Raw genomic sequence first — 26,185 nt, 5'->3', positions numbered from 1 at the left:
ATGAATGTTAAACATGATCTATTTAAAAAATAATAACCAGAACACGTTGACACATTCGCATCCAGTTAGCAAGGCCTGACTAAAAACAAAACAGGTCCAACACACAGATGTTTGGGGCTCTTCGAATGGTCGAGCTTCGATCAGACTATCCACATTGGAGCATAGTGTTGTCAAGTGTTTTTGATAAATCCTCCCATAAGTATCCAATAATCCTAATGTCTCTGTATCCATAATAGAAATAGAAAGTACAGTAAACCAATGTCTTGTTTCCTAGGCCAGAGTTTTACGCCCCTCCTTGGTGGGTTCTGAGGCAAGGGGGAGGAGGGGGGTAAAAAGCGTAAAGCAGTATGGACAGGATACCCTCCAGGATCCCAATCGCCCTGACCTAATATTACAGTGGAGTGGGGGGGGGAGACAGACCCTCAGATGGGAAGCCGGCCGATGCCCCAATTAAGGTCCCTAAGGGTCTTTTCTTGCCTAGCCTCAATGTTTAGGCCGGCGGGTGGGAAACACAAAATATTCTCACCCTTGATCTCAGGAAGGGGTGCCCTCAATTGATAGGCCCCTTCAGACTAGGGGGTGCCCTACCCTCAGGGACAAAAGAACTCTAGCCCTCTGCCCCTACACCCCCCCCCCCCACCTCCACCAGCCTACCCTCAAGACAACAGGATTGCCTCCCCCTCCCCGCCCCTCTCTCCCTTCCTCCCTCTTTGCTACGGTGTCACAGTACCTATTCCAGCCACTGCAGTGCTGTGCCTGAATGGGCAATCAGAATGGCCGAAATCTCTCTCCAAGGCGGGACTTCCATCCAAGTGCAGGCAGAAGTCCCGCCTGCTGCCAATCAGTGCTCATTTCAGCATGAAATGGCAGCGGGCCTGTCGGAGCTGGTTGGGATGCGTTCCGTGCTGACTCTCCAGATGTCAGACGTCAAGTGCTTGCCACCCTGAAAATCTAGGCCCTGGTCTCTGAGTTTCCTTCAAGGGGCCTGGATGCAGGACAAGTTATAAAAATGGCAATGTCTATTGAGCCTTTCGGAAGGGGCAACTTTCTGTAACGCTTTGAAATGAATTCCAGGAGCTCTGAACAGTCCTGTATCCATCATCAGCAAACATGTTCCCACACAGGAAGCTTTTAATACCCCCTGTCTTTATTAATAAAGTAAGAAGTCTCACAACACCAAGTTAAAGTCCAACAGGTTTATTTGGTAGCAAATACCATAAGCTTTCGGAGTGCTGCTGGAGTGGAAATGTGCTCTGAAACAGTTCACAGCAACACAAAATCAAGTTACAGAATACTGATTAGAATGCGAATCCTTACAGCCAGCCAGGTCTTAAAGAAGCCAAGGACACCATCAACTTTTCTTTTAAACACCTTGATCACTTCATTCTGCTGTCTTCAAAGATTCATGTACATATTCGATGCACCTTTGGCTCAGTACAGTGGCACAGTCATTTGTAAATAATTTAATCAATTGTTTTGGCTCTAACAAGACTTAACTATCAGACTAGGCAGACTCTTGGATAATAAAATAAAATAAGTTTATTAAAGGTATACTGAACAACTTTAAGATGACGACTCTTTGCAAGTTCATGCTAGTGATCGGTCCGGGGAAATGTAACCTTCTCAAGCTGCTTTTTTGACTGCTGCCTTAGAGTGGCAGGGACCTGGGTTTAATTCCAGCTTCGAGTCATTGTCTGTGTGGAGTTTGCACGTTCTCTCTGTGTCTGCATGGGTTTCCTCCAGGTGCTCCGGTTTCTGCCCACAGTCCAAAGATGTGCGGGTTAGGTTGATTGGCCATGCTAAATTGACCCTCATGTAAGGGGATTAATGGGGAAATATGTGGGGTTAGGGGGATAGGGCCTGGGTGGGATTGTGGTCGGTGCAGACTCCATGGGCCGAATGGCCTCATTTTGCACTATAGGGATTCTATGAAAAACTAATTTTTCTGAATATTCTAGCTGCTACCTTTGTCCCATGTATCTGTCGCTAAGTTTAAAATATTGAAAAGATTTTAGAAGTGATGTTTGATTTTTACTATGATTCTGAGCTGGGTGCCTTTGGGAATCCTTGAAGGTGTCTGGCTAATTGGACAGCCGAACCCTGAAGCTGTACCATGGTGATCTCAGTAAAGAACGCTGCCATCAGTCAGTCTCTCAGTGAGACTTACTTTGAGGACAGTGGCGAGAGCCTTGGGTTACAAACTTGGAGCCCTACAAATTGTGGCTAAGGTTGTAGCAGCAAAGCAAAGAACTGACAAAGTAGCAATCAGCCAGCCGAACTCCTCAGAGAGCGGCTCGACTGCAGCAAACCGCAGGCAGCAAATGGCTCCCGGCTTCATATGTTTTCAGATCTCCAGACGCAGCTTCAGCAGGCCTTGCTTCCAAGCTCCACTGTGGCTGTCTCTCTGGAATCTGGGAATCTCAGAAGGGTGATTGAGTGAATATACAACCCCCGAGTTGTGTGCATGCAAAAGGACTGAGTCACATGAAATAAGCACCCTGGTGAATGATTGTGGACACCCAGGTGACATTCTTATTGCTTTCGGGAACGATGTGTTAAAGAATGCTGTTCAAGGATGGGTTGCTGTCTGGAGGGTAGTGTTGCCTGTTTGTGAAGCAACTATTGATTCAAAGCACCCAAACTCCCTCCCTACCACTTAGAGAGGGGCCAGGTATGGAAAGCACATTCAGAATCAACGCTTAAACAGATTGGTTACAAATTTGATACCAGCAGGAATGAGTTTGAAAACACCAGGCAAGACAAGAGTGGCTGCACTCAGCAGTGTGTCTACAAATGATGGGGAATTTGTCTTTTCCTGCTGTTTCTTCAGAAACTCTACCTCTTTCTTCATATCCTTCACACGGTTCTCGAATCCTTCGCGTTGCAGCTTCTCCTGCTCCTCGAGCCTTTGCTTCAGGACCTTGTCGTGTTCTTCAAGCAGGTTGATGCGTTCCTGCTCCAGTTTCTCTCGCAGTTGGGTCATGTTCTCCTCCATTACCCGTTTCCCGTCCTCCATCCGCTGCTGGGCAGCTCGATTCTCCTCTTCCTTCCCTCTCCTCTCTTGCTCCGCCACTTCCGCCCTCTCCCGCTCGGCTGGTCAAAGAGAATGACAGGGATTAGAGAGGTGTTAACGGCACAGCAAGAGCCCATTCAGCCCAACTCAGCCACCCTGGGGTTTAATCTCTGAGCCAGCCTCAGCTCCCCAGATCGGCATGCCTTTCTGTTCCTTCCTCACTCATACCCAACAGAAGAACAGAAGGAGGCCATTCAGCCCCTCGAACCCATGAGAGATTTTCTTGACCGTTAACCATGCACAGTGTTGCCACATTCCGTTGATTTCCGTTCACGCAATTTTTTTTCCTACCAGCGTGATTGAAGTGATTCACACATAAAGTCAGGGCAAGTGAAGTGAGGTGTGTGCTGATTGCTCACAATTGGGCAGCACGGTGGCACAGTGGTTAGCACTGTTGCCTCACAGTGTCAGGGACTTGGGTTCAATTCCAGCCTCGGGCCACTGTGTGTGTGGAGTTTGCACATTCCGCCCGTGTCTGCGTGGGTTTCCTCCGGGTGCTCCAGTTTCCTCCCACGGTGGGTTAGATCAATTGGCCAGAATAAATTGCCCCTTAATGTCAGGAGGATTAGAAGGGTAAACATGTGGGGTTACGGGGATAGAACAGGATCTGGGTGGAATTGTTGTCGGTGCAGGCTCGATGGGCCAAATGGCCTCCTTCTGCACTGTAGATTCTATAGAACATTGACTGTTCGAGCCATGCGCTCCCCCTGTGTCCAAAGTGTAAAAATTTGTTTTTACCATTTGAAGTTGGTGGCAGTTCTATTAATATATAATTGATTAAGCATGTTCTATAACTCATTAAGAGATACATGGCTTGTATTGAGTGTATTTAATCTTATTCATGGGGTCATGGTTAGTGAACAAGCCCGATTTTATTCTTGTGACCTACTGAGATGCAGGAGGGCCACTCATGTGGCCCACTCACTAGCCTAGCTTATCCATCACTGCCTTAATCAACTTAAATGCCTCAATAATATTATAGACTCAGAGGCATAAAGCACAGGCCCCTCTGCCCATCATGTCTATGCCGACCATCAAATACCAATCTATACTGATCTCATTGTCAATTAATCTTCTATCCTCTGCTCTGTTGCTATCTATCCCATTCTCATGATCTAACCCACATTGTGTATCCAGCTTCCCCTTAAGTGTGTCTATATACTGGTCACATCAATGATTCCCTATGAGTTCCACATTCCCACCACCCTCTGAGTTAAAAAGGATCCCTTGAATTGCTCATTGGATTCATTAGTGATCATCATATACTTGTAATTCCTATTTCGGGGTCTATCCCACATATGGAAGCATTTTTTGAAGTGTATCAAAGTGAACCCCGTACCTCTATCAGGATTGAGATAGAAAGGTCAGTGCTGCTGTTCCACAAAGAGAGAGAAAGAGGGCCATAGGAAATTGAGAGAGGAGGTTGATATTTAAGTTTATTTGTTAGTGTCACAAGTAGGCTTACATTAACACTGCAATGAAGTTATTGTGAAAATCCCAAATGATAGGAGGAGGGATTGGGGTTGTTGGAGGGAAGTGCCAAGAGCTAGCCCAGGTATGATGGGCTGAGTGGCCTCAAACCAAGCTGTCAGATTCTGAAGCTACTTCAAAAAGACAGTTGTGGGATCGAAAGGACCTGTAACCCCAGTGTGAACCCTTGACCCATCTCTGGCACCAGTGCTGATTAGCCACCAGTTTTCTTGTGTTTTACATGGGGTACCATACCTGCGAGCTCCTTCTCTTTCTCCGTCATACTCTTATCGAGAATTCGAATGGACTCTGAGAACTGCTGCTTATCTTCCAGGAAATATTGGAGAACTTGCTCAGCCTGTGGAGGGTAATGGAGTTGTGTGACTTCAGACAAGGTCTTCAATCCCTCAACGTAGCAAAAGATGGTGGAGCAAAGATCTGAGGGGCAAAGGCCAAAGAGCAGGAGGCAATGTGACGCTGTGCCACACAGGGTGACATTAGGGTCCAGGCAAATGAAGGCATGGCTGCCAATGGGGAATTAATGACACTCAAGAGGCCAGAATTGGAGTTTTGGGGCTGGTGGAGGTTTCTAAGATAGGGAGGATGCAGGGTCTGGAGCAAGTTTCAGAGACAGGGAAGGTTGTAGAAGATGGAGGATATTACAGGTTTCGGGAGGGTTATAGAACCTGGAAGAGGTTACAGAGATAGGGAGGAAGGTAGGGGCTGGAAGGGTTACAGAGATAGGGAGGGTTGTAAGGGCTGGAGAAGGTTATAGAGATAGGGAGCTTATAGGAGCTGGAGGAGGTTACAGAGATAGGGAGAGTTGTAGGACCTGGAAGAAGTTACAGAGATAGGGAGGGGTGTAGGGGCTGAGGGGGTTACAGAGATAGGACAAGTTGTAGGGGCTGGAGGAAATTACGGAGATAGAGAGGGTTATAGGGACTGGATGAAGTTGCAGAAAAAGCGAGAGTTGTAGGGGCAAGAGGAGGTTACAGAGACAGGGAGGGTTGGAGGGGCTGGAGGAGGTTACAGAGATATGGAGTGTTATAGTGGCTGAAGGAGATTACAAAGATAGGGAAGATTGTAGGACGGGGGCGGGGTTACAGAAGTAGGAGGGTTGGAGAGGTTGGAGAATTTACAGAGATATGAGTGTTGTAGGGATTGGAGGAGGTTACTGAGAAAGTGATGGATGTAGAGGCTGTAGCAGTTACAGGGAGAGGGGTTGTTGCAGGGGCTGGAGGAGGTTACAGAGATAGGGAGGAATCTAGAGGCTGGAGGAGATATAGAGCTAGGGAGGGATGAGGTCCACAGAATAATCCGAACACAAGGAAAATAATTTGAAAACAACGACAGTTTTGGACTGGAAGCCAAGTCACTGAACACATGGAGGCCATTTGAATTTGGTGTTAGTTAGGCTGGGAAATTGACAAATGTTGCTGAACGTTTCTGAGTCAACATCAGATGTTTCTGGATCATGAATCAAATCAGTCAGCAATATTCCCGGCGTGACATACCATACCTGGACTCCTTTCCCTGGTGCAGCTCGGTATTTCTCAACCAGTTCTTCCATGTCCTTCTCATACTCCGCATATCCTCCCGACTTTGCGTAAGATGCTTCCTTCATCTTTTCTTTAATTACAACTCCCAGATTCAATATGATGGCGGTCGAAATATCCTCAGATGTTTTCCTGTTCCTCTCACACATGTCAGTGTAAATTGTAGCCACTGCATTCTGTGAGAAACAAGGACACAAGGTACTTACACAGGCCACAGCATTATCACATGGAGAAATAAATTAGGTCAATGCAGTTGAGATATAGTCATCGACTCATCGAGGTTTACAGCATGGAAACTGGCCCTCAGGCCCAACTTGTCCATGCCACCCTTTTTTTTAAACCCCTAAGCTAATCCCAATTGCCTGCATTTGGCCCATATCCCTCGATACCCATCTTATCCATGTAACTATCTAAATGCTTTTTAAAAGACAAAATTGTACCCGCCTCTAGTACTACCTCTGGCAGCTTGTTCCAGACACTCACCACCCTCTGTGAAAAAGTTGCCCCTCTGGACACTTTTGTATCTCTCCCCTCTCACCTTAAACCTATGCCCTCTAGTTTTAGACTCCCCTACCTTTGGGAAAAGAAATTGACTATCTACCTTATCTATGCCCCTCATTATTTTATAGACCTCTACAAGGTCACTCCTCAGCCTCCTACGCTCCAGAGAAAAAAGTCCCAGTCTATCCAGCGTCTCCTTATAACTCAAACCATCAAGTCCCGGGAGCATCCTAGTAAATCTTTTCTGCACTCTTTCTAGTTTAATAATATCCTTTCTGTAATAGGGTGACCAGAACTGCACACAGTATTCCAAGTGTGACGTTACCAGTGTCTTGTATAACTTCAACAAGACGTCCCAACTCCTGTATTCAATGTTCTGACTGATGAAACCAAGCATACCGAATGCCTTCTTCACCACTCTGGTGAACAGCTAGGAGCAGCTAGGAGCAGGCTCGAGGGGCTGTATGGCCTCCTCCTCCTCAAGTTTTCTCTAGTAGCAACGAATTAATCAGATAAAACATTCCCAGTTGCTGAATTTGCCCATTGGTAAGTTACAATTCAATGATGCTGATGTTGTTTTTCAGCAGTAGGTTGCACACTGCCACCTTGTGGTCAGTACCTTTCATTACAGTGTGACAGTTGACATAGCAAATTTGTCTGGGAAATGTTGACATCGGAATTTACAATGGGAAATGTTGTCTCCAATGGACTGCATGATGGAGAAATGGAAGGAGCTCGCAGGTGCGGTACCCCAGGTAAAACACAAGAAAACTGGTGGCCAATCAGCACTGGTGCCAGAGATGGGTCAAAGGTTCACATGGGGTCAAAGGCCTTTCCAATCTCAGGACTGCATTTTTGAAGTAGTTTTAGAATCTGACAGCTCGGTTTGAGGCCACTCAGCTTTTCAGACCTGGGGTGGCTCTTGGCACTCCCCTCCAACAACTCTGTTTTATTAAAAATGGTAACAGGAAATAAGGGTTGTAGAAAAAAAGGATTCTCCAATGCCTTGTATATATTTTTATCAAAAACAACCAACTGATCTTTTTAACACATTTTAAGGATGATGTGAAGGGCTTCGAGATTGCATTCAACAGAAGAGTTACTACATTGATTCTGTTCTTTCATTGGATTGTGTGCATTGCTGTTAAGGTCAGCATTTATCACACATTCCTAATTGCTCGAGAATGTGGTGGTGAGTTGCCTTCCTGAACCGCTGCAGTCCATGTGGTGTAGGTACACCCACAGTGTTGTTAGGGAGGACGTTCCTGGATTTTAACCTAGCAACAGTAAGGAAACAGTGATATATATCCAAGTCAGGATGGCATGTGACTTGAAAGAGAGCTTGCACTTGGTGGTGTACCCAGACATCTGCTGCTTGACCTTCTAGATGGAAGTGATTGTGGGTTTGGAAGGTGCTGCCTAAGGAACCTTGGGGAGTTCCTGTAGTGCATCTTGTAGATGGTACACATGGCTGCCACTGTGCATTGCTGGTGGAGTGAGTAAATTGTGGATGGGGTGCCAATCAAATGGGCTACTTTGTCCTGAATACTGTTGAGCTTCTTGAATGTTGTTGGAGCTGCACTCATCCAGGCAAGTGGAGAGTATTCCATTGCACTTGTGCCTTGTAGATGGTGGACAGGCTTTGGTGAGTTAGGAGGTGAGTTACTCACCACAGGATTCCCAGCCTCTGACCTGCTCTTGTAGCAGAGTATTTATATGGCTAGTCCAGTTCAGTTCAGTTAATGGTAACCACTCCTTGCAGGATGTTGATGTTGAGTTTTCAGTGATGGTATTTGCCATTGAATGTCAAATAAGATGGTTAATTTCTTTCTTGTTGGATATGATCATTGCCTGGCACTAGTGTGGTGCAAATGTTACTTTCTACCTGCCAGCCTGGATATTGTCCATGTCTTGCTGCATTTGGACATAGACTACTTCAGTATCTGAGCAGTCGTGAATGGTGTTGAACATTGTGCAGACATCAGTGAACATTGATGAAGCAGCTGAATTTGGTTTGACGTAGAAAATTACCGTGAGGAACTCCTTCAGTGATGTCCCAGGACTGAGATAATTAACCTCCAACCACCACAACCCTATTCATAGGTACGACTCCAACCAAGGGAGAGTTTTTCCTCTGATTCCCATTGACTCCAGTTTTGTGAGGGCTCCTTTATGCCTTACTGGGTGAAACACTGCTTTGATGTTAAGGACAGTTACTCTCCCCTCATCTCTATAGTTCAGCTCTTTTGTCCCATCTTTGAACCAAGGCTGTGATGGGGTCAGGAGCTGAGTGACCCTGGCAAAACCCAAACTGAGCATTGGTGAGAAGGTAATCGCTGTGCTGGTTCTGCTTGATGGTACTGTCGATCGAGTGTAAACTGATGTGCTGATAACTGGCTGGGTTGCATTTGTCCTGTTTCTTTGTGCGCAGGACATACCTGGGCAATTTTTCACATTGCCAGGCAGATACAGTGTTGTAGCTGCACTGGAATAGTTTGGTTAGGGGCAGGGGGATGGCAAGCTCTGGAGCAAAGCTTTTCAATACTATTGCTAGAATACTGTCAGGGCCCAAAACTTCTGCAGTGCCTCCAGCCATTTCTTGAGATCGTGTGGAATGAATCATGTTGCCTGAAGATTGGCATGTGATCCAGGCACCTCCAGAGGAGGCCAAGATGGATCATCCAGGGCTGCATTGAAAGAGTGGGGTGAATTGAAAAGCTTTACAAAAGAGCCGATCTCAGGCATGATGGGCTGAATGGTCTCTTTCGCTGCTGATTCTCCGAGAGGTAGCGAGATTAGAAATGCTGGTTAGAATTAGATTCAGTGACACTGATACACCTGAACTCACCATGAATTCCTGCTGATATTTCTGCCCTTCGTCCTTGAAGCATTGTTTCATGAACAGCTGAAGGGCCCGGGACTGACACCGATCGTGGATCACTGACAGTTCCTCCACCGTTCCTGTCGGGAGACTGACCTCTTCCCCCATCCACTCCGCGTAGGCCTTGGTCGCCTTTCCGACGGCGGCCGTGTTCTCAATGTCTGCCAACATGTGGACCGCGCTCTCGAGGCACGGGATCTGCCCACTGCGGATAGAGTCCACGTAGGTGAGGGCCAGGTTTCCCAGCACTGAGGGAGAGAGGTACAGGGACAGCTCAGCACTGAGATTAAAAATACACACAGAGTCTGCTCTGGGCACACGTTCCCAGCCATTCTAGTTTGACAGGAAAAACTAGCAATTTGAGATGGGAGCGATGGAGCAGCTGGGAGTCTACCAGAGCTTGGAGAGTTGGCAGGACTATGACTGACTCCCAAAGTGAGTCCCCCCGCAAATCCTTGGTGACCCTTAGTATTCACTCGACCCGCTGCTCGCGGGGCACCCTTACAATAGGGCACACGACACTCCCAAGACATCAAAACCTTCTTCATTGGTGATGGAAGAGGAGGTGGAGGGAAAGGGCATGAGGGGAGGGAGGCACGGGAGGGGGAAGTAATTAAAATGGTCAAAAGAGTGGTTAAAAGGGGAGGGCTGAGGGAGGGAGCAAAGGCAGTAGGGAGCCTGGCTGCTGGGGGCACACAGTGAAGGAAGATATAGAAGTTGAAGGGTAGGAGGGGATGATGAGTGGAATGGGGAGGAGAGTGAATGGAGACAATACAGGGAGGCGGTAGTTTTGTGGTAATGTCGCTTGTCCAGTGATCCGGAGACCCAGGATAATGCTCTGGGGACCTGGGTTCAAATCCCACCATGGCAGCTGGTGAAATTTGAATTCAATAGAAATCTGGAATTAAAAACACAGATGGTTGAGTGGGAGGATTGTAAGAATGAGGGCAATAAGGCAGTGTAGGGAGGGGAGAAGCAGAGATGAGGAGAGAAGAGATTCCTGTTTTTTGTAATGGGGGAATATTGCTAATGCCAATTGAATGTTGGAGCAAGAGTTGGGAAAACCATTCCTGCCCCACTGCCATATTCCCCCCTCCCACTACCCCCAACTGCCACCTCCACCTCTCTGCCATCCTCACTGTTTATCAACAACCTAGGACCCAGAAGAGCAAGAACATTGCCCATTGAATCACAGATACATTAACAAAGAGTGAAAAACTCACTGAAATGTCAGAGATAGCTGTGATGATCGTTACGTTATCACAAAAGCCTCTGTTATTAACCCTGAGATAATGGTGGATGGTCAGTATTATTTACCCAACAGGGACATTGTTCAGTACAACAGTATACATAGTGGAGACTGTCCGAATATCAGTGACCCACACTATCCCTCACTGTCACACACCTCCTATCACTGTCCTCTCTCTCCCTCTCTCTTTCTCCTTCATATACTGAGGAGAGAGTCCGTAAATCAGGATTATATTGCCAACAACATCTGATGTGATGGGAGTTTTTGATTGAGATGTATGGGACTTTGGAAGGGATTGGTTGGGTCGGACGCTTTTCCACTGGTGAGGGGAGTTCAGGCCAGAGGTAGACATTGAGGAGAGAAGCTCAGAGAGAATATCTTTGAACAAAGTGTGGTAGAAATGTGAAGCTCGCTCTACATAGAGCAATAAATCTGAGTTCAATGAATTGTTTTAAATTTGACTTTGATTATGAAAGAACGTGGAGAGCCAAGGTAGGTGGATGATCAGATACAGATCTACCATGGTCTTGTCTAATGGCAGAATAGGCCTCACCCTGCTCTGATGTCTCTCATTATTCAAATAATTGCCCTCTGAGAGGTTACGGTGGAGGTGAATCGTATCAGGGATGAGGCCCTTCAGTTAGTGTGCAGAGACTGGAGAAGCTGGGATTGTTCCCCTTGGAATGTTGAGGGGAGTTTTAATCATGATTTTCAAAATCATTCCTGGTTTTAACAGAGTGAATCAGGAGAAACTGTTTCCCATATCAGGAGGATGGGTAACCAGAGGAGACATTGGCTGAAGAACCAGGTGGAGAAGTGAGGAAGCATTTTTAGATGCAGCGAGTTGTTGTGATCTGGAAGGTGCTGCCTGAGAGGGCGGTGGAAGCTGATTCAATAGAAACTTTCCAAAGGGAATTGGGTAGATACATAGTAAAGAAATGTTTGAAGGGTGATGGAAAAGACCAGGGCCTTGGATCTAATCAGTTTGATTTGCCAAAGAGCCAGCACAGGCACAATGGCCGGAATTTTACCACCTTGCCCACGCCGGAATTGGGGCGGGTGAGGCTCACAGAACAAAATTCTCAGTTGGCCTTGGGTGGGATTTGTGAGCCTTACCCAAGCGAGGTCGTTAGACCCCGCCCAATGTGTCAAATGGTCTCCACTGTGCTGTAAGATTCTTTGATATTTCTGAAGTGTGGACAGTGCAGCTGGTCAGTCTATCCTCATTTCAGTGAGGCAAACTCACCCTCATCTTCGCACACACGGGATCTCTCCCCTCCTCTGGTTAACTCTCCGTTTCGATCATACTGCCCTGAATCACAAACTCTGGCACTTACATCTCCCAGTGACTGTGTGACCTCCTTTCAGTCTCTTTATCTGCGCTGTGCTGTAAACATGCTTCAGAAAATCCTGGGCCTGGTGCAGAAAGGCTGGGTCCAGACTGGAGTCGGGAATCTGATCCATATTTTTCATCGCCTCCTTATCGGCTGGTCTGTCAAACACAAAACACTTGCGAGTGGGGAAGTAATTCCTGATGCATTCCCTGGGCAGGTTGTACTCCTGAGTTTTTTTACTGGTGCCTGAGAGGAAAGAAATATATTCATAAAAAAATCAGCTCTTAAGACATTAAAACCAAACACATCCTGATCAGACCGGTAGCTGTGGCACAGAAACACAACATGGTGGCAGCGATGCGAATGTGAAGGCCTTTAGTCCAGAGACTAAATTTGGTGGGATGTGGAGGCTGTGCGTACATTGAAACTTGGGAGGCAGAGTCCCTATACTGATGGTATTTTCCAGAATAGGTAGCACTTAATATGCGGAATAGCTGGATCGGTGGTTAATTGGAGTGACAAGTCAGTTTTGAATCAGTCGGTCATCGGCTCCACATAATGTCCGCAGACAAGAGCCCATAATCCAGCCTGACACCACCCCCCAACCGCCTCCCCCCGCCCCCTCCTCCAGTGAGTACTGAGGGAGTGCTGCACTGTCAGAGGGTGAGTACTGAGGGAGCGCTGCACTGTCAGAGGGTCAGTACTGAGGGAGTGCTGCACTGTCAGAGGGTGAGTACTGAGGGAGCGCTGCACTGTCAGAGGGTCAGTACTGAGGGAGTGCTGCACTGTCAGAGGGTGAGTACTGAGGGAGCGCTGCACTGTCAGAGGGTCAGTACTGAGGGAGTGCTGCACTGTCAGAGGGTGAGTACTGAGGGAGCGCTGCACTGTCAGAGGGTCAGTACTGAGGGAGTGCTGCACTGTCAGAGGGTGAGTACTGAGGGAGTGCTGCACTGTCAGAGGGTCAGTACTGAGGGAGTGCTGCACTGTCAGAGGGTGAGTACTGAGGGAGCGCTGCACTGTCAGAGGGTGAGTACTGAGGGAGTGCCGCACTGTCAGAGGGTCAGTACTGAGGGAGCGCTGCAGTCAGAGGGTCAGTACTGAGGGAGCGCTGCAGTCAGAGGGTGATGACTGGGGAGCTCTGTCCTGGTGGAAGATCAGTAAAGAACAAATGTTGATCTTTCAGTGTGTCTGCTGTTAGGGAGCACAGCAGTGGGGTAGCGATCGGGCAGCACTGAGTATATTTTGCATTGTGAGACAGACGGTACAAAGGGAGCAACACACCATTGGAGGCGATATCATTTGGATGAAACATTAAGTGGAAATATTCCTCTTTTGGCAGGTTGGTGTGTCACGTTAGTGTACCTTTAAGAAGTGTTTTGTTTAAATCACATACTCTGAAGCTGTCAGCTGACCGTTTTGCAATTTGTTTTCTCATTGTTGCTGAGTTGTCTACCAATGTTCTTTCATTGCTACTTAATGGTGTTTTGATTGTTTTTGCTGTGGATCTCAAGCACATTATCCATCATTATGAAGTGCTTCGAAAGGTTAGTCATGCACGAATCAATTCCAGCCTCCCAGACTACCTGGATCCACTACAGTTTGCCTACTGCTGCAACAGGTCCACAGCAAACGCCATTTCCCTGGCCCTGCACTCAACCCTGGAACACCTAGATAACAGGGACACCTATGTCAGACCCCTATTTAGTGACTACAGCTCAGCCTTCAACACTATTATTCCCACAAAACTCATCTCCAAACTCAGTGGCCTGGGCCTCAGCTTCTCCCTCTGCGACTGGATCCTGAACTTCCCAACTCACAGACCACAATCAGTAAGGATAGGCAACAACACCTCCTCCACGATCATCCTCAACATCGGTGCCCCACAAGTCTGTGTTCTCAGCCCCCTACTATACTCCTTGTACACCTATGACTGTGTGGCTAAATTCCCCTCCAACTCGATTTTGTTTGCTGATGACACCACCGTAGTGGGTCGGATCTCAAACAACGACGAGACAGAGTACAGGAATGAGATAGAGAATCTGGTGAACTGGTGCGGCAACAATAATCTCTCCCTCAATGTCAACAAAATGAAGGAGATTGTCATCGACTTCAGGAAGCGTAAAGGAGAACATTCCCCTGTCTACATCAATGGGGATGAAGTAGAAAGGGTCGAGCGCTTCAAGTTTTTAGGTGTCCAGATCACCAACAACCTGTCCTGGTCCCCCCATGCCCACACCATAGTTAAGGAAGCCCACCAATGCCTCTACTTTCTCAGAAGATGAAGGAAATTTGGCGTTTCAGCTACGACTCTCACGAAACTTTACAGATGCACCATGGAAAGCATTATTTCTGGTTGTATCACAGCTTGGTATGGCTCCTGCTCTGCCCAAGACCGCAAGAAACTACAAAAGGTCGTGAATGTAGCCCAATCCATCACGCAAACCAGCCTCCCATCCATTGACTCTGTCTACACTTCCTGATGCTTCGCAAAGCAGCCAGCATAATTAAGGATCCCACGCACCCCGGACATTCTCTCTTCCACCTTCTTCCTTCGGGAAAAAGATAAAAAAGTCTAAGGTCACGTGCCAACCGACTCAAGAACAGCTTCTTCCCTGCTGCTGTCAGACTTTTGAATGGTCTTACCTTGCATTAAGTTGATCTTTCTCTACACCCTAGCTATGACGGTAATACGACATTCTGCACTCTCTTGTTGCCTTCTCTATGAACGGTATGCTTTGTCTGTACAGCGCACAAGAAACAATACTTTTCACTGTATGTTAATACATGTGACAATAATAAATCAAATCAAACCAAACTTAGGGGCATCAAGCTGAAAATAAGTCTCTCTCTCTCCCTGTTTTATTTGGAAATTCTGCTGATTATCTTGAAGCAAGATTTTGTCTTCCTGAAGGAAAGATTGTGCTGTTGGTGCCTTGCCGAGAGTCTCCCTGGTGGTTTTGGGAAACTGTTCTAAGTCTGTCAAGAAAACTGCAGCATTCAACCAATGGACTTAATTCCAGTATCACATGACCATTCGTCAATGCTGAATGAAACCTGTGAAAAAGGTTTTACTGTCTATGGGCAGTTTGTTTGTTTGATTGGGACAGCACCTATATTCATTCATATTAATAATGCAAATTATTTACAGATTTTAAATCTTAGCTTTTCACATTAATTATACATTATTGTTGTTTTGTTTTTGTTTGGAATTGATATAACTTTTTGTTAATTTTCTTTCCCTTCATGTAACTATATTCTTAAATAAACTTTGTTTGATAAAAGCTCCCAAGTGGGTCATTCAAATCAGACCTGAAGTAAAACATATCATGCTTTTCCTAGCCAAATTCAAGGTGCAAAACTTATGATCCAGGCAGGTTCCATAAAATACTTTGGAGTTTCTGACCTGAACCATAACAGATGCAACAGAGACCCACGGCTATTTGTTTTTGAATAAGAGTGGGACATTTACCCTGGTGTCCATGTGGTCAATATTGATAATATATTTCAGGCACCAATAAATCCACTAAAAGGAATTCTGGATGGACTGAAGAGAGGGTTGGAAAAAAGGGGCAGGGGAAGCATAAACAGTGACAGAGATCAGTTTGGATAGATTGACTCTATAGACTGAAAACGGGACAATGGAATTCTTTGTAACTTTGGGGTGGTGAGGGACAGGGACACTGAACCATTGGAATGGTCTCTATACTGGGATGACTGTGGTGGATCCTCCAATCACTCGGTTGCTGCTTATCCCACACTCGTCCTGCTTCACTCACCCTTCCTCAGTCTGAGGGCATTGTCCAAGTATTCATCCGCCGTCACATTCTTGCCTTCAAACTTCAGCTCCAGGGTGAAGTCTCGAACGGACCAGACAAAAGCTGGGAAGAAGCGGGCAAACTCCATGGATTCGTCGTCCATTCCCCCCGATTTCACCTTGATCAGCTCGGTCAGTTCAGTAATGTAACTGAGCAGCAGCTAAGGAATGGGATTTCACAGAGGGACGGCAGAGTCTAGTAACCATCAAACCAGACCCACAACGTGATGTAGCTGTCTGATCGTAGCTGGAAAGTATGAGTGATCACAGTGTCGAAGAGCTGACTCTTCTCAAATGAACGACAGAACAGAAAGGGCGGCACAGTGACACAGTGGTTAGCATGCTGACTCACAGCGCCAGGGTCCCATGTTCGAATCCCAGCTTGGGTTACTGTCTGTGTGGAGTTTGCTCATTTTCCCCATGTCCGCATGGGTTTCCTCCGGGTGCTCCGGTTTCCTCCCACAGTCCAAAGATGTTCAGTTTAGGTGGATTGGCCATGCTAAATTGCCTCTTAGTGTCAGGGTGTCTGGCTAGGATAAATGCATCGGATCATGGGGATAGGGCCCGTGGTCGGTGCAGACTTGATGGGCCAAATGGCCTCCTTCTGCACTGTCGGATTCTATGATTCAGTGAAATGTGTTTGCTCCAGGGGAGGGTCAAGTTATTAATGAGGATTTTTTTTCATTGATAATGAAAGGTTGGCATTACTGACAAGACTGGCATTCGCTGCCCATCCCTGATTGTCCTCAGAAAGTGGTAGTGGACCACATTCTGAAAGTTGAGTGATCACTGTGTTGAAGAGCTGACAGATAATAGAATAGAAATGTATTTGCTCCAGGAACGGTTAAGTTATTAATGAGTATGTGGCTGGAAGGTAAGCAAAGGCTGATTCAATCCTGGTTTTCGAACGAGAATAGGATTCTTGTCTGAAAAGAAACAAAACCTACATTGCAGGACTATGAGGGGAGGGGACAGGGCAATGGGATGAGCTGAATTGCTATTGTAGAGGGCTGGCACAGAGCTAATGGGCTGAGTGGCCTCCTTATTTGCTGTAGGCATGCTATGGGGCTGCACATTTCTCATCAGGAATTCTGAAATGGAGCTCCTCAGCAGAGCCTGTTCTGGGAGTCCTTCCTTCGTAGGGCAACATCACTGGGGGAAGCTAAGCCACCCCCTTTACCACAGCACTAGCTGCCCAATCCTGGTATGTTTTAAGGTCCCAGAGCTACTTTGAAAAGCTTCAGTGAGTAGGTAATGGTGTACAGTAAGTGAGTGAGAGGATACAATGATTGTTAAGTGGGTGAAGGGCAGGCAGTCACATGGGTGTAAGGGTTGCGGGGGGGGGAATACATGTGTGGGTAGCATGTATCGGGGAGGGTCAGATTGAGACTGTAGCCAGGTTAGTGGTAGTCGGGACTGTGGAGGTTTGGTCAGGAGGCTAGCCTCATGGTTGGGGTAGTAGTCACCTGGTTGGGGAGGGGGTGGTGGGGAGTGTACTTGGTTTGTTGGAGGGGTAGTATGGTGGTCAGGGGGAGTTGTGGGTGTGTAGGTAGTCGATTGATCCAGTGGGGAATCGGGTGGTCAGCAGTTGGAACTGGTTTGAATCCTAACGTTTCCTGGGTAACTATTCGACAATATCTGAAGTCTCCGAAATTAACTCAGAGTTTTGGAGGGTTTGAAATGAAGACGAGTTCCCATTGTAAGTCCAGACTTAGGCCATAAGATATAAGAGCAGAATTAGGCCATTTGGTCCATTTGGTCCTCTGCCATTCGATCATGACTCATATGTTTCTCAAACCCATTCTCCCACCTTTTCCCTGTAATCTTTGATCCCCTTACCAATCAAGAGCCAATCTATTTTTGTCTTTAATACACTCAATGACCCGGCCTCTATAGTCTTCTGTGAAAATGAATTCCACAGATTCACCACCCTCTGGCTGAAGAAATTCCTCCTCATCTTGGTTCTAAAGGGTCGGCCCTTTACTCTAAGGCTGTGCCTTCTCCATGTGCATTCTATCCAGGCCTTTCAGTATTCTGTAAGTTTCAGTGAGACCACCCTTATTGTTCTAAACTCCGTCGAGTACAGAACCAGAGTTCTCAAACATTCGTGATAAACGTAAAATACTGCAGATGCTGGAATCTGAAACAAAAACAGAAAAATGCTGGAAAATCTCAGCAAGTCTGGCAGCATCTGTGGAGCTCTGACGAAGGGTCATCTCGACTCAAAACGTTGGCTTTACTCTCTCTCCACAGATGCTGTTAGACCTGCTGAGATTTTCCAGGAGATTTCTATTTTTGTTTCTCAAACACTCCTTCCTGGCTTCCTGACCAATCTACAAGTAATGGGTGGGTGTGTGGAATTCCCCAGGGTCCCCCAGTGAATCTTTGGAGGGAGGTGGGGTGCCTCTGGGGGTACCACACATCAGGAGATGGCAAGTTCTGGGCCAGGACTCTATCCACCTCTCATTTTGAGAGACAGATGTTACAAGTAAAATGGTGGACATTGCTTCAATAACACTTCAAGAATGAGTTGCAATCTAACAATGTCAACCCATGCACCATGATTAGTAACCCTTCTCATTTTTTCTGACCTGGGAACTTTCCCCAGGCATGATTCTTCATCTCAAAATCCCCAGAGTGAGGATCAAGTGACTATTGGATCGGGAAGGTATCTCAAAGCAGATGGTGGTGAAAGGTGCTATCTCAATGCAGGATTTCTCTCCTATTTAATGCTGTTTTTCAATTAGGACTAATGGACTATTGGCTTGTCAGCGATGTGCAAAGGATACTGAAGCTTGGCCACTGCATACTGATCGATGGTGTCCATGCTATTGTAGACCAACATACTGCTCAGCAGCACGGCAAGAGCAAAGATCCAAGAATCATTCTTTTCATCCCCCTGTAGAGAGATAGAAACAATCACCTAATGTTGAACTATTTCATACAATTCCCTCTCTTTATCAGGCAAACTCAACGCTGGGGCAACACTTCATTCGAAACTAAAATGTAAAGCACCTCATAACATGGCACCTCCTCCTGTCCCTGTGTAACAGGCCTGAGGGGCTGAATGGCCTCCTCCTGTTCATGTGTAACAGGCCCAGGAAGCTGAATGGCCAGTTCCTGTTCCTGTGTCACAGGGTCGCGGGGTTGAATGGTCTCCTGTTCCTGTGTAACAGGCTCCAGGGGCTGAATGGGGCCTCCTCCTGTTCCTGTGTAACAGGCTTGAGGGGTTGAATGGTCTCCTGTTCCTGTGTAGCAGGCTCAATGGGCTGCAAGGCCTCCTCCTTTTCCTGTGTAACAGGTTCGAAGAACTGAATGTTCTCCTGTTCCCGTGTAACAGGCTCAATGGGCTGAATGTCCTCCTCCTGTTCCTGTGTAACAGGCTCAATGGGCTGAATGTCCTCCTCCTGTTCCTGTGTAACAGGCTTGAGGGGAATAAATGGGCTTCTTCTGTTCCTCTAACATATTTGAGGGGCTGAATGGCCTCCTCCGCTTCCTGTGTAACAGGCCCCAGGGGATGGAATGGCTGCCCTCCTGTTCTTGTGTAACACACCCAAGATGGGCTGAATGGCCTCTTTCTGTATACCAGGGTCGAGTGGCAGAATGGCCTCCTGCTGTTCCGATGCTGCACTGCAAGTCACAGAGCAAAGTATGCTGACCAATCGGTTCATTCATCTCAAACCATTGACCCTCCCACCAGCCCTGGTATGTTGAGTGTTAAACAGAACGGTGTCATTTTCCCCAAAACACAGTCATGGATTGAGAGACAGAGTGTGACCCACCTTCTCCACATCACCCAGTCCTTCGGTGTCCAGTAATATCAGGCAGTGCTCGCGATTGAGTGGGTGAGGCACACACATCATCCAGATCCCTTTGGTGTGGCACTGAATGGTGGATCCCAGAGAGAAACCTGGTTTGTGTTTGGGAAGAGGACAAGACAGTTACTGATTCACAGGATCACAGCTCTCACACATTCAGTTCACCATTCCGCACAGTCCCAAAGGTCAAGGCCTTTGGGATGGAGAGAGAGTGAAAAACAGAGAAAAAGATAGAAGAAAAGAGGATGAGAGGGGAGCGAGAGAGGGCTGAGAGTCCAAAGATGTGTGGGTTAGGTTGATTGGCCATGCTAAATTGACCCTAGTGTCAGGGGGATTAGCAGGGTAAATATGTGGGGTTACGGGAATACGGCCTGGGTGGGATTGTGGTCAGTGCAGCTTCGATGGGCCGAATGACCTCTTTCTGCACTGTCGTAATTCTATGATTCTATGAGAGAGAGAAAGAAAGAATGCTAAAGAGAAGGAAAGTGAGACAGGGAGAGGAATGAGAGAGAGAGAGAGAGAGCAGGAGATAGAGAGAGAGAGAGTGAAATACAGAGAGGGAGAGAGGCAGAAAGCGAAAGAGAGACAGGGGAAGAGAAAGAGAGAGAGAGATGAACCAGGGCATAGCTGGAGACATGATAGAGGAAACGCGGTTACAGATGGAAATCTATACAAGGTCAGTTTGACCACGCTGTGATGAATGAGAGACAATAGCTGGTCACGCCTGTGTCTCGATTCTCACAGGGGAGTTACTAAGAGTTACATTCGGAGTTTTGTACCTCTCTGTTTCCCGGCCAGTCTGTTCATTAGGTAGGATTTTCCGGTCCGGTACAATCCCACGATGCTCACCACCACCGCCGGTTGGCTGATCGCCGACAAGATGTTCACAGCCTCTTGGTTGATCCGGAGTTCACCAGATGCACTGTTCTCAATCAAACACACAGGTTCCTGCATGTTGTACACAGCAGCACCGGCACTTGGGTTAGTGAGGGGAACGATCCTTTCCATCTAATGTACAGAGAGAATGACAACACCTTCAATTCCCAGCTGTTGGTGCAAGGGGAGGTTAAAATAAACTGACAGCAGGTTCGCAAAGCAGACTCTCAGTCCAAGTACTTCTCACTGCAGCTTCTGTCGTGTCAAGAGTGTGATGTCTGCCTGCGTGTGTGCACTGATCTCTCAGACCCCTTTGTTAAAACGGGTGGAACTGCCTCAGTCTGTGTCTGAATGCAGATGATTTCCCGGAAACACACTTTACTGTCAAAATGAAACTGAAAGCATTGCCATAAGCAGGGATCACAAATAAGACAGTCATAGCGAGGGTGTAAAGTTTATTATTGGTCACAAGTAGGCTTACATTCACATTGCAATGAAGGTACTGTGAAAATTCCTTAGTCGCCCCACTCCGGTGCCTGTTTGGGTACAGTGGGGGAGAATTTAGCATGCCGAATACACCTAACCAGCGCATCTTTGGATTGTGGGAGGAAACCGGAGAACCGGAAGGAAACCCATGCAGACACGGGAAGAATGTGCAAACTCCACACAGTCAATGACCCAAGCCGGGAATTGAATCAGGGTCTTTGTGAGGCAGCAGTGCTAACCACTGTGCCATCATGCTGCCCCTATTCCCCCCCCCCCCCGCCACACACACCAACCGCCCCTCCACATACACACTAACCCCCTGATGCGCGTTATCATACACGAGGCTTGATGCTCAGGAAATAAAGGCTTTTATTTGCTGTAACAAAGCAACTACCAATTATATACACGATCCCAGACTGAGGGGTCCCAGCCAGAGCAGGGACCTTTATACCTCTCCCAGGAGGCGGAGCCCGACTGGGATGTACCACAACACGACAATACAAAGGTGTAACAACCCCACCCTAACCCCAACAGCAACAAGTGGAACAACCCATCCCTAACCCAACAGCAACATATGTACATACTTGTAGTACTGGCCAGACCCTGGCTCAGTACTATCCAGTGGGAACCAACGATGGTTCACCACATTCACCCCTCCTTTGAAAACAAAGACCGGCGGGGTACAAAAACAGAATAATTTGTCATCAGTCTATAAGTTCAGACGGTCAGGGGGACCGCACCGTCGTTGTGACCTCCTCAATACCGGCGGTGACACCGGAGTAGGCACTTGCGGTGGCGTTCTCCCCAAGGCGATGTCCAGTTGTTCCTCCACAGACTCACAGGCCGATTGACCTTGAGGTGACGGTAATCCATGGAGTCCCGACACGCCCTGAAGTGACGACCATCCTCTGGACTCAGGCAAGCTGTACACGGGAGTAAAAGGGTTAAGCAATGGTCCCGATGCTGCCCGCGCCGTGTTCGGGGGGGAAACAAGAGTTATGGGGTTTGTAACAGGGGGTATGGGAGCGACAGGGGTTGCTACGTCCCCTGCTGGCGGCAGGTCTCGGATCGAGACCATGTCCTCTCGCCCGTCAGGGTATGCCACATAGGCATACTGAGGGTTGGCGTGGAGGAGATGGACCTGTTCGATCAACGGGTCGGACTTGCGGGCCCTTACATGTCGCCGCAGGAGGACAGGTCCTGAGTACGTCAACCAAGACGGTAATGAGGTCCCCGAGGAAGACTTCCGAGGGAATGAAAACATCCTCTCATGGGGAGTAGCGTTGGTTGCCGTACACAGGAGGGAGCGAATAGAATGGAGCACATCAGGGAGCACCTCTTGCCAACGGGAGACTGGAAGGCTTTTTGACTTCAACGCCAGTAAGACAGCCTTCCAGACTGTAGCATTCTCACATTCCACCTGTCCGTTACCCCTAGGGTTGTAGCTCGTGGTCCTACTAGAGGCAGTTCCGTATGAGAGCAGGTATTGCCTCAAGTCATCGCTCATGAACGACGAGACCCTGTCGCTGTGAATGTAGCTGGGGTACCCAAACAGGGTAAAATGATCACGGAATGCCTTGATAACCGTGGCAGCGGATGTATGAGAGCAGGGAACAACAAAAGGGAATCTAGAGTACTCGTCAATGATGTTGAGGAAGTACACATTCTGATCTGTTGAGGGAAGGGGGCCCTTAAAATCGACACTCAGTCTCTCGAAGGGACGAGTGGCCTTGACTAAATGTGCCCGGTCAGGTCGGTAAAAGTGCGGTTTGCATTCCGCGCATACCCGACAGCTTCTTGTTATGGACCTGACGTCCTCCACCGAGTAGGGCAGATTGCGGGCTTTTATAAAGTGGTAGAGCCGAGTGACCCCAGGATGGCATAGGTCATTATGGAGAGCCTGCAAAACGGTCCTCCTGTATACTGGCGCATGTTCCACGCGAGAGGGCATCCGAGGGCTCATTGAGTTTCCCTGGACGATACATGATGTCATAGTTATAGGTGGAGAGTTCAATTCTCCACCGCAAGATCTTGTCATTCTTGATCTTGCCCCTCTGCGTGTTCTTAAACATGAACGCCACGGACCGCTGGTCCGTGATCAGGGTGAACCGTTTTCCCGCCAAGTAATGGTGCCAGTGCCTGACGGCCTCCACAATGGCCTGGGCCTCCTTTTCCACTGCTGAATGCCGAATTTCGGGGCCTTGGAGGGTGCGGGAACAAAATGCGACGGGCCTGCCCGCCTGGTTAAGTGTGGCGGCCAGGGCGAAATCAGATGCATCGCTCTCCACCTGAAAGGGGATGGACTCATCAACCGCGTGCATCGTAGCTTTCGTGATGTCGGCTTTCAATTTATCAAAGGCCAATCGGGCCTCTGGCGTTAGGGGAAAAGAGGTGGACTTAATGAGCGGACGGGCTTTGTCCGCGTAATTGGGAACCCACTGCGCATAATAAGAGAAGAAGCCTAAGCATCTTCTCTGTGCTTTTGCACTGGTGGGCAGAGGAAGTTCAGAAAGGGGGCGCATGCGGTCTGGATCAGGGCCAATGACCCCGTTTTCCACCACGTATCCTCGGATGGCTAAACGGCGCGTACGAAACACACACTTCTCCCTGTTGTAGGTCAGGTTCAGGCGCGATGCAGTGCGTAGGAAATTCAGGAGATTCGTGTCGTGGTCGTGCTGGTCATGGCCGCAGATGGTGACATTATCCAGGTACGGGAAGGTAGCCCGCAGCCCGTTCTGGTCCACCATTCGGTCCATAGCTGGAAGACCGAGACCCCATTGGTGACACCAAAGGGAACCCTGAGAAAGTGATACAAGCGACCATCCGCCTCAAAAGCCGTGTATTGTCGGTCCTCTGGGCGAATGGGGAGATGGTGGTAGGCAGACTTGAGGTCTATGGTGGAGAACACCCGGTACTGCGCAATCTGATTGACCATGTCAGATATGCGTGGGAGGGGATACGCATCCAGCTGCGTGTACCGATTAATGGTCTGACTATAGTCAATGACCATCCGGGGTTTGTTCTCGCTCTTGACCACCACGACCTGTGCTCTCCACGGACTAGCGCTGGGTTGTATGATCCTTTCTTTGAGGAGCCGCTGAACCTCAGTACTATCCAGTGGGAACCAACGATGGTTCACCACACCCCCCCCCCCCACCCACACACACACACACACACACACACCAAAGACAACAAAGAACAGTCAGCACAGGAACAGGCCCTTTGGCATTGAATACAGGAGTTGGGACATCTTGTTGAAGTTGTACAAGACATTGGGTAAGGCCATACTTGGAATACTGTGTACAGTTCTGGCCACCCTATTATAGAAAGGATATTATTAATGAGAAAGAGTGCAGAAAAGATTTACTAGATGCTACCAGGACTTGATGGTTTGAGTTATAAGGAGAGGCTGGATAGACTGGGATTTTTTTCTCTGGAGCATAGGAGGCTGAGGGATGATCTTATAGCTGTCTATAAAATAATGAGGGGCATAAATCAGCTAGATAGTCAATATCTTTTCCCAAAGGTAGGGGAGTCTAAAACTAGAGGGCATAGGTTTAATGTGAGAGGGGAGAGATACAAAAGTGTTCAGAGGGGTAATTTTTTCACACAGAGGGTGGTGATTGTCTGGAACAAGCTGCCAGAGATAATAGTAGAGACTGGTACAATTTTGTCTTTTAAAAAGCATTCAGACAGTTACATGGGTAAGATGGGTATAGAGGGATGTGGGCCAAATGTGGGCAATTGGAACTAGCTTAGGGGTTTGAAAAAAAGGACGTCATGGACAAGTTGGGCCGAAGGGCTTGTTTCCATGCTGTAAACGTCGATGACTCTGTGACTCTATGGCCCACCAAGTCTGTGCCGACACAGATACCTCCCTAATCTAATACTTACTTGTTCTATGTGGTCCATATTCCTCTATTCCCTGCCTATTCATGTGTCTATCCAGGTGCCTCATGAGCATTGTTATAGAATCTGCTTCCACCACCACCTCCTCCAGCAGCACATTCCAGGCATTGACCACCCTCTGTGTGAAAACACTTGCCCCTTACATCTCTTTTGAACTTTCCCCTTCTTACTTTTCACTTATGCCCTGAGTAATGGGCAGCACGGTAGCACAGTGGTTAGCACTGCTGCTTCACAGCGTCAGGGACCTGGCTTCAAATCTTGGCTTGGGTCACTGTCTGTGTGGAGTTTGCACATTCTTCCCAAGTCTCCGTGGGTTTCCTCCGGGTGTTGCAGTTTCCTCCCACATTCTGAAAAACGTGCTGGTTAGGTGCGTTGATGCGAACGGGTGTTGGAGTGTGGCAACCAGGGGAATTTCACAGTAACTTCATTGCAGTGTTAATGTAAGCCTTATTTGTGACGAATAAATAAACTTTATTACTTTTACTTTTATTGACCTTTCAACCCTGGGAGAAAGGTTCTGAATATCCACTCTATCCAAGCCTGTCAAAATCTTGCAAACCTCTATCACGTCCCCTGATGCTCCAATGAAAACAATCCAAGTTTGTTCAACCTTTTGTCATAGTCCATATCCCCCAAACCAGGCAACATCCTGGTAAATCTCTTCTGCACCCTTTCCAATGTATCAGCATTTTTCCGGGAGTGTGGCGACCAGAATTGTGCACAATAATCCAAATGCAGCCGAACCAAAGTCTTATACAGCTGCAACATAATCTTCCAATTCTTATGCGCCATGCCCCGACGGATAACGGTCAACATGCCGTATGCCGTCTTCACCACCTCGTCCACCTGATTTGCCACCTTCAGGAAACTGTGGATCTGCACGCCTAAATCACCCCCCTCTCCATAAACACATCATCCCCACACCCCCCCCCCCACACACATACCACCCCCCCCCTACACACACACCATCCCCACCACACACACACCATCCCCCCCCCACACACACACCATCCCCCCCCCCCACACACACCATCCCCAGCCCCCACACACACCATCCCCACTCCCCCACACACACACCATCCCCCCCACACACGCCATCCCCACCCCCCCCACACACACACCATCCCCCCACACACACCATCCCCCGCCCCCACACACACACCATCCCCACCCCCCCACACACACCATCCCCACCCCCCCACACACACCATCCCCACC

General features: G+C 48.0%; 1 protein-coding gene across 1 annotated transcript; it reads right to left on the bottom strand.

Moving 5' to 3' along the window:
- Window positions 1-1,183: 1,183 nt before the first annotated feature.
- LOC144508395 (guanylate-binding protein 2-like) lies at window positions 1,184-20,915 on the bottom strand. The gene is made up of 9 exons (XM_078236274.1): window positions 20,476-20,915; window positions 19,661-19,788; window positions 18,668-18,777; window positions 15,841-16,028; window positions 12,068-12,310; window positions 9,449-9,729; window positions 6,063-6,275; window positions 4,799-4,901; window positions 1,184-3,093 (listed from the first exon to the last, which is right to left on the bottom strand). The coding sequence occupies exons 1-9, from the start codon at window positions 20,702-20,704 to the stop codon at window positions 2,693-2,695; spliced, it is 1,896 nt and encodes a 631-aa protein (XP_078092400.1). The 5' UTR covers window positions 20,705-20,915; the 3' UTR covers window positions 1,184-2,692.
- Between the last annotated feature and the right edge of the window lie 5,270 nt (window positions 20,916-26,185).

This window comes from Mustelus asterias, chromosome 20 (genome assembly GCF_964213995.1).
Source record: "Mustelus asterias chromosome 20, sMusAst1.hap1.1, whole genome shotgun sequence".
Lineage (NCBI taxonomy): Eukaryota > Metazoa > Chordata > Chondrichthyes > Carcharhiniformes > Triakidae > Mustelus > Mustelus asterias.
Note: the sequence above shows the minus strand (reverse complement) of the source record. Positions and strands in the feature narration are given on the sequence as shown.

Excerpts from the sequence above, each read along its gene's own strand:
- LOC144508395 (XM_078236274.1), bottom strand. The coding sequence starts at position 20,704 with ATGGAAAGGATCGTTCCCCTCACTAACCCAAGTGCCGGTGCTGCTGTG. Across the intron at positions 6,276-9,448 it reads AATATCAGCAGGAATTCATG|AATGCAGTGGCTACAATTTA; the intron begins GTGAGTTCAGGT and ends TGTTTCTCACAG. Across the intron at positions 4,902-6,062 it reads CACCAGGGAAAGGAGTCCAG|GCTGAGCAAGTTCTCCAATA; the intron begins GTATGGTATGTC and ends TACCCTCCACAG.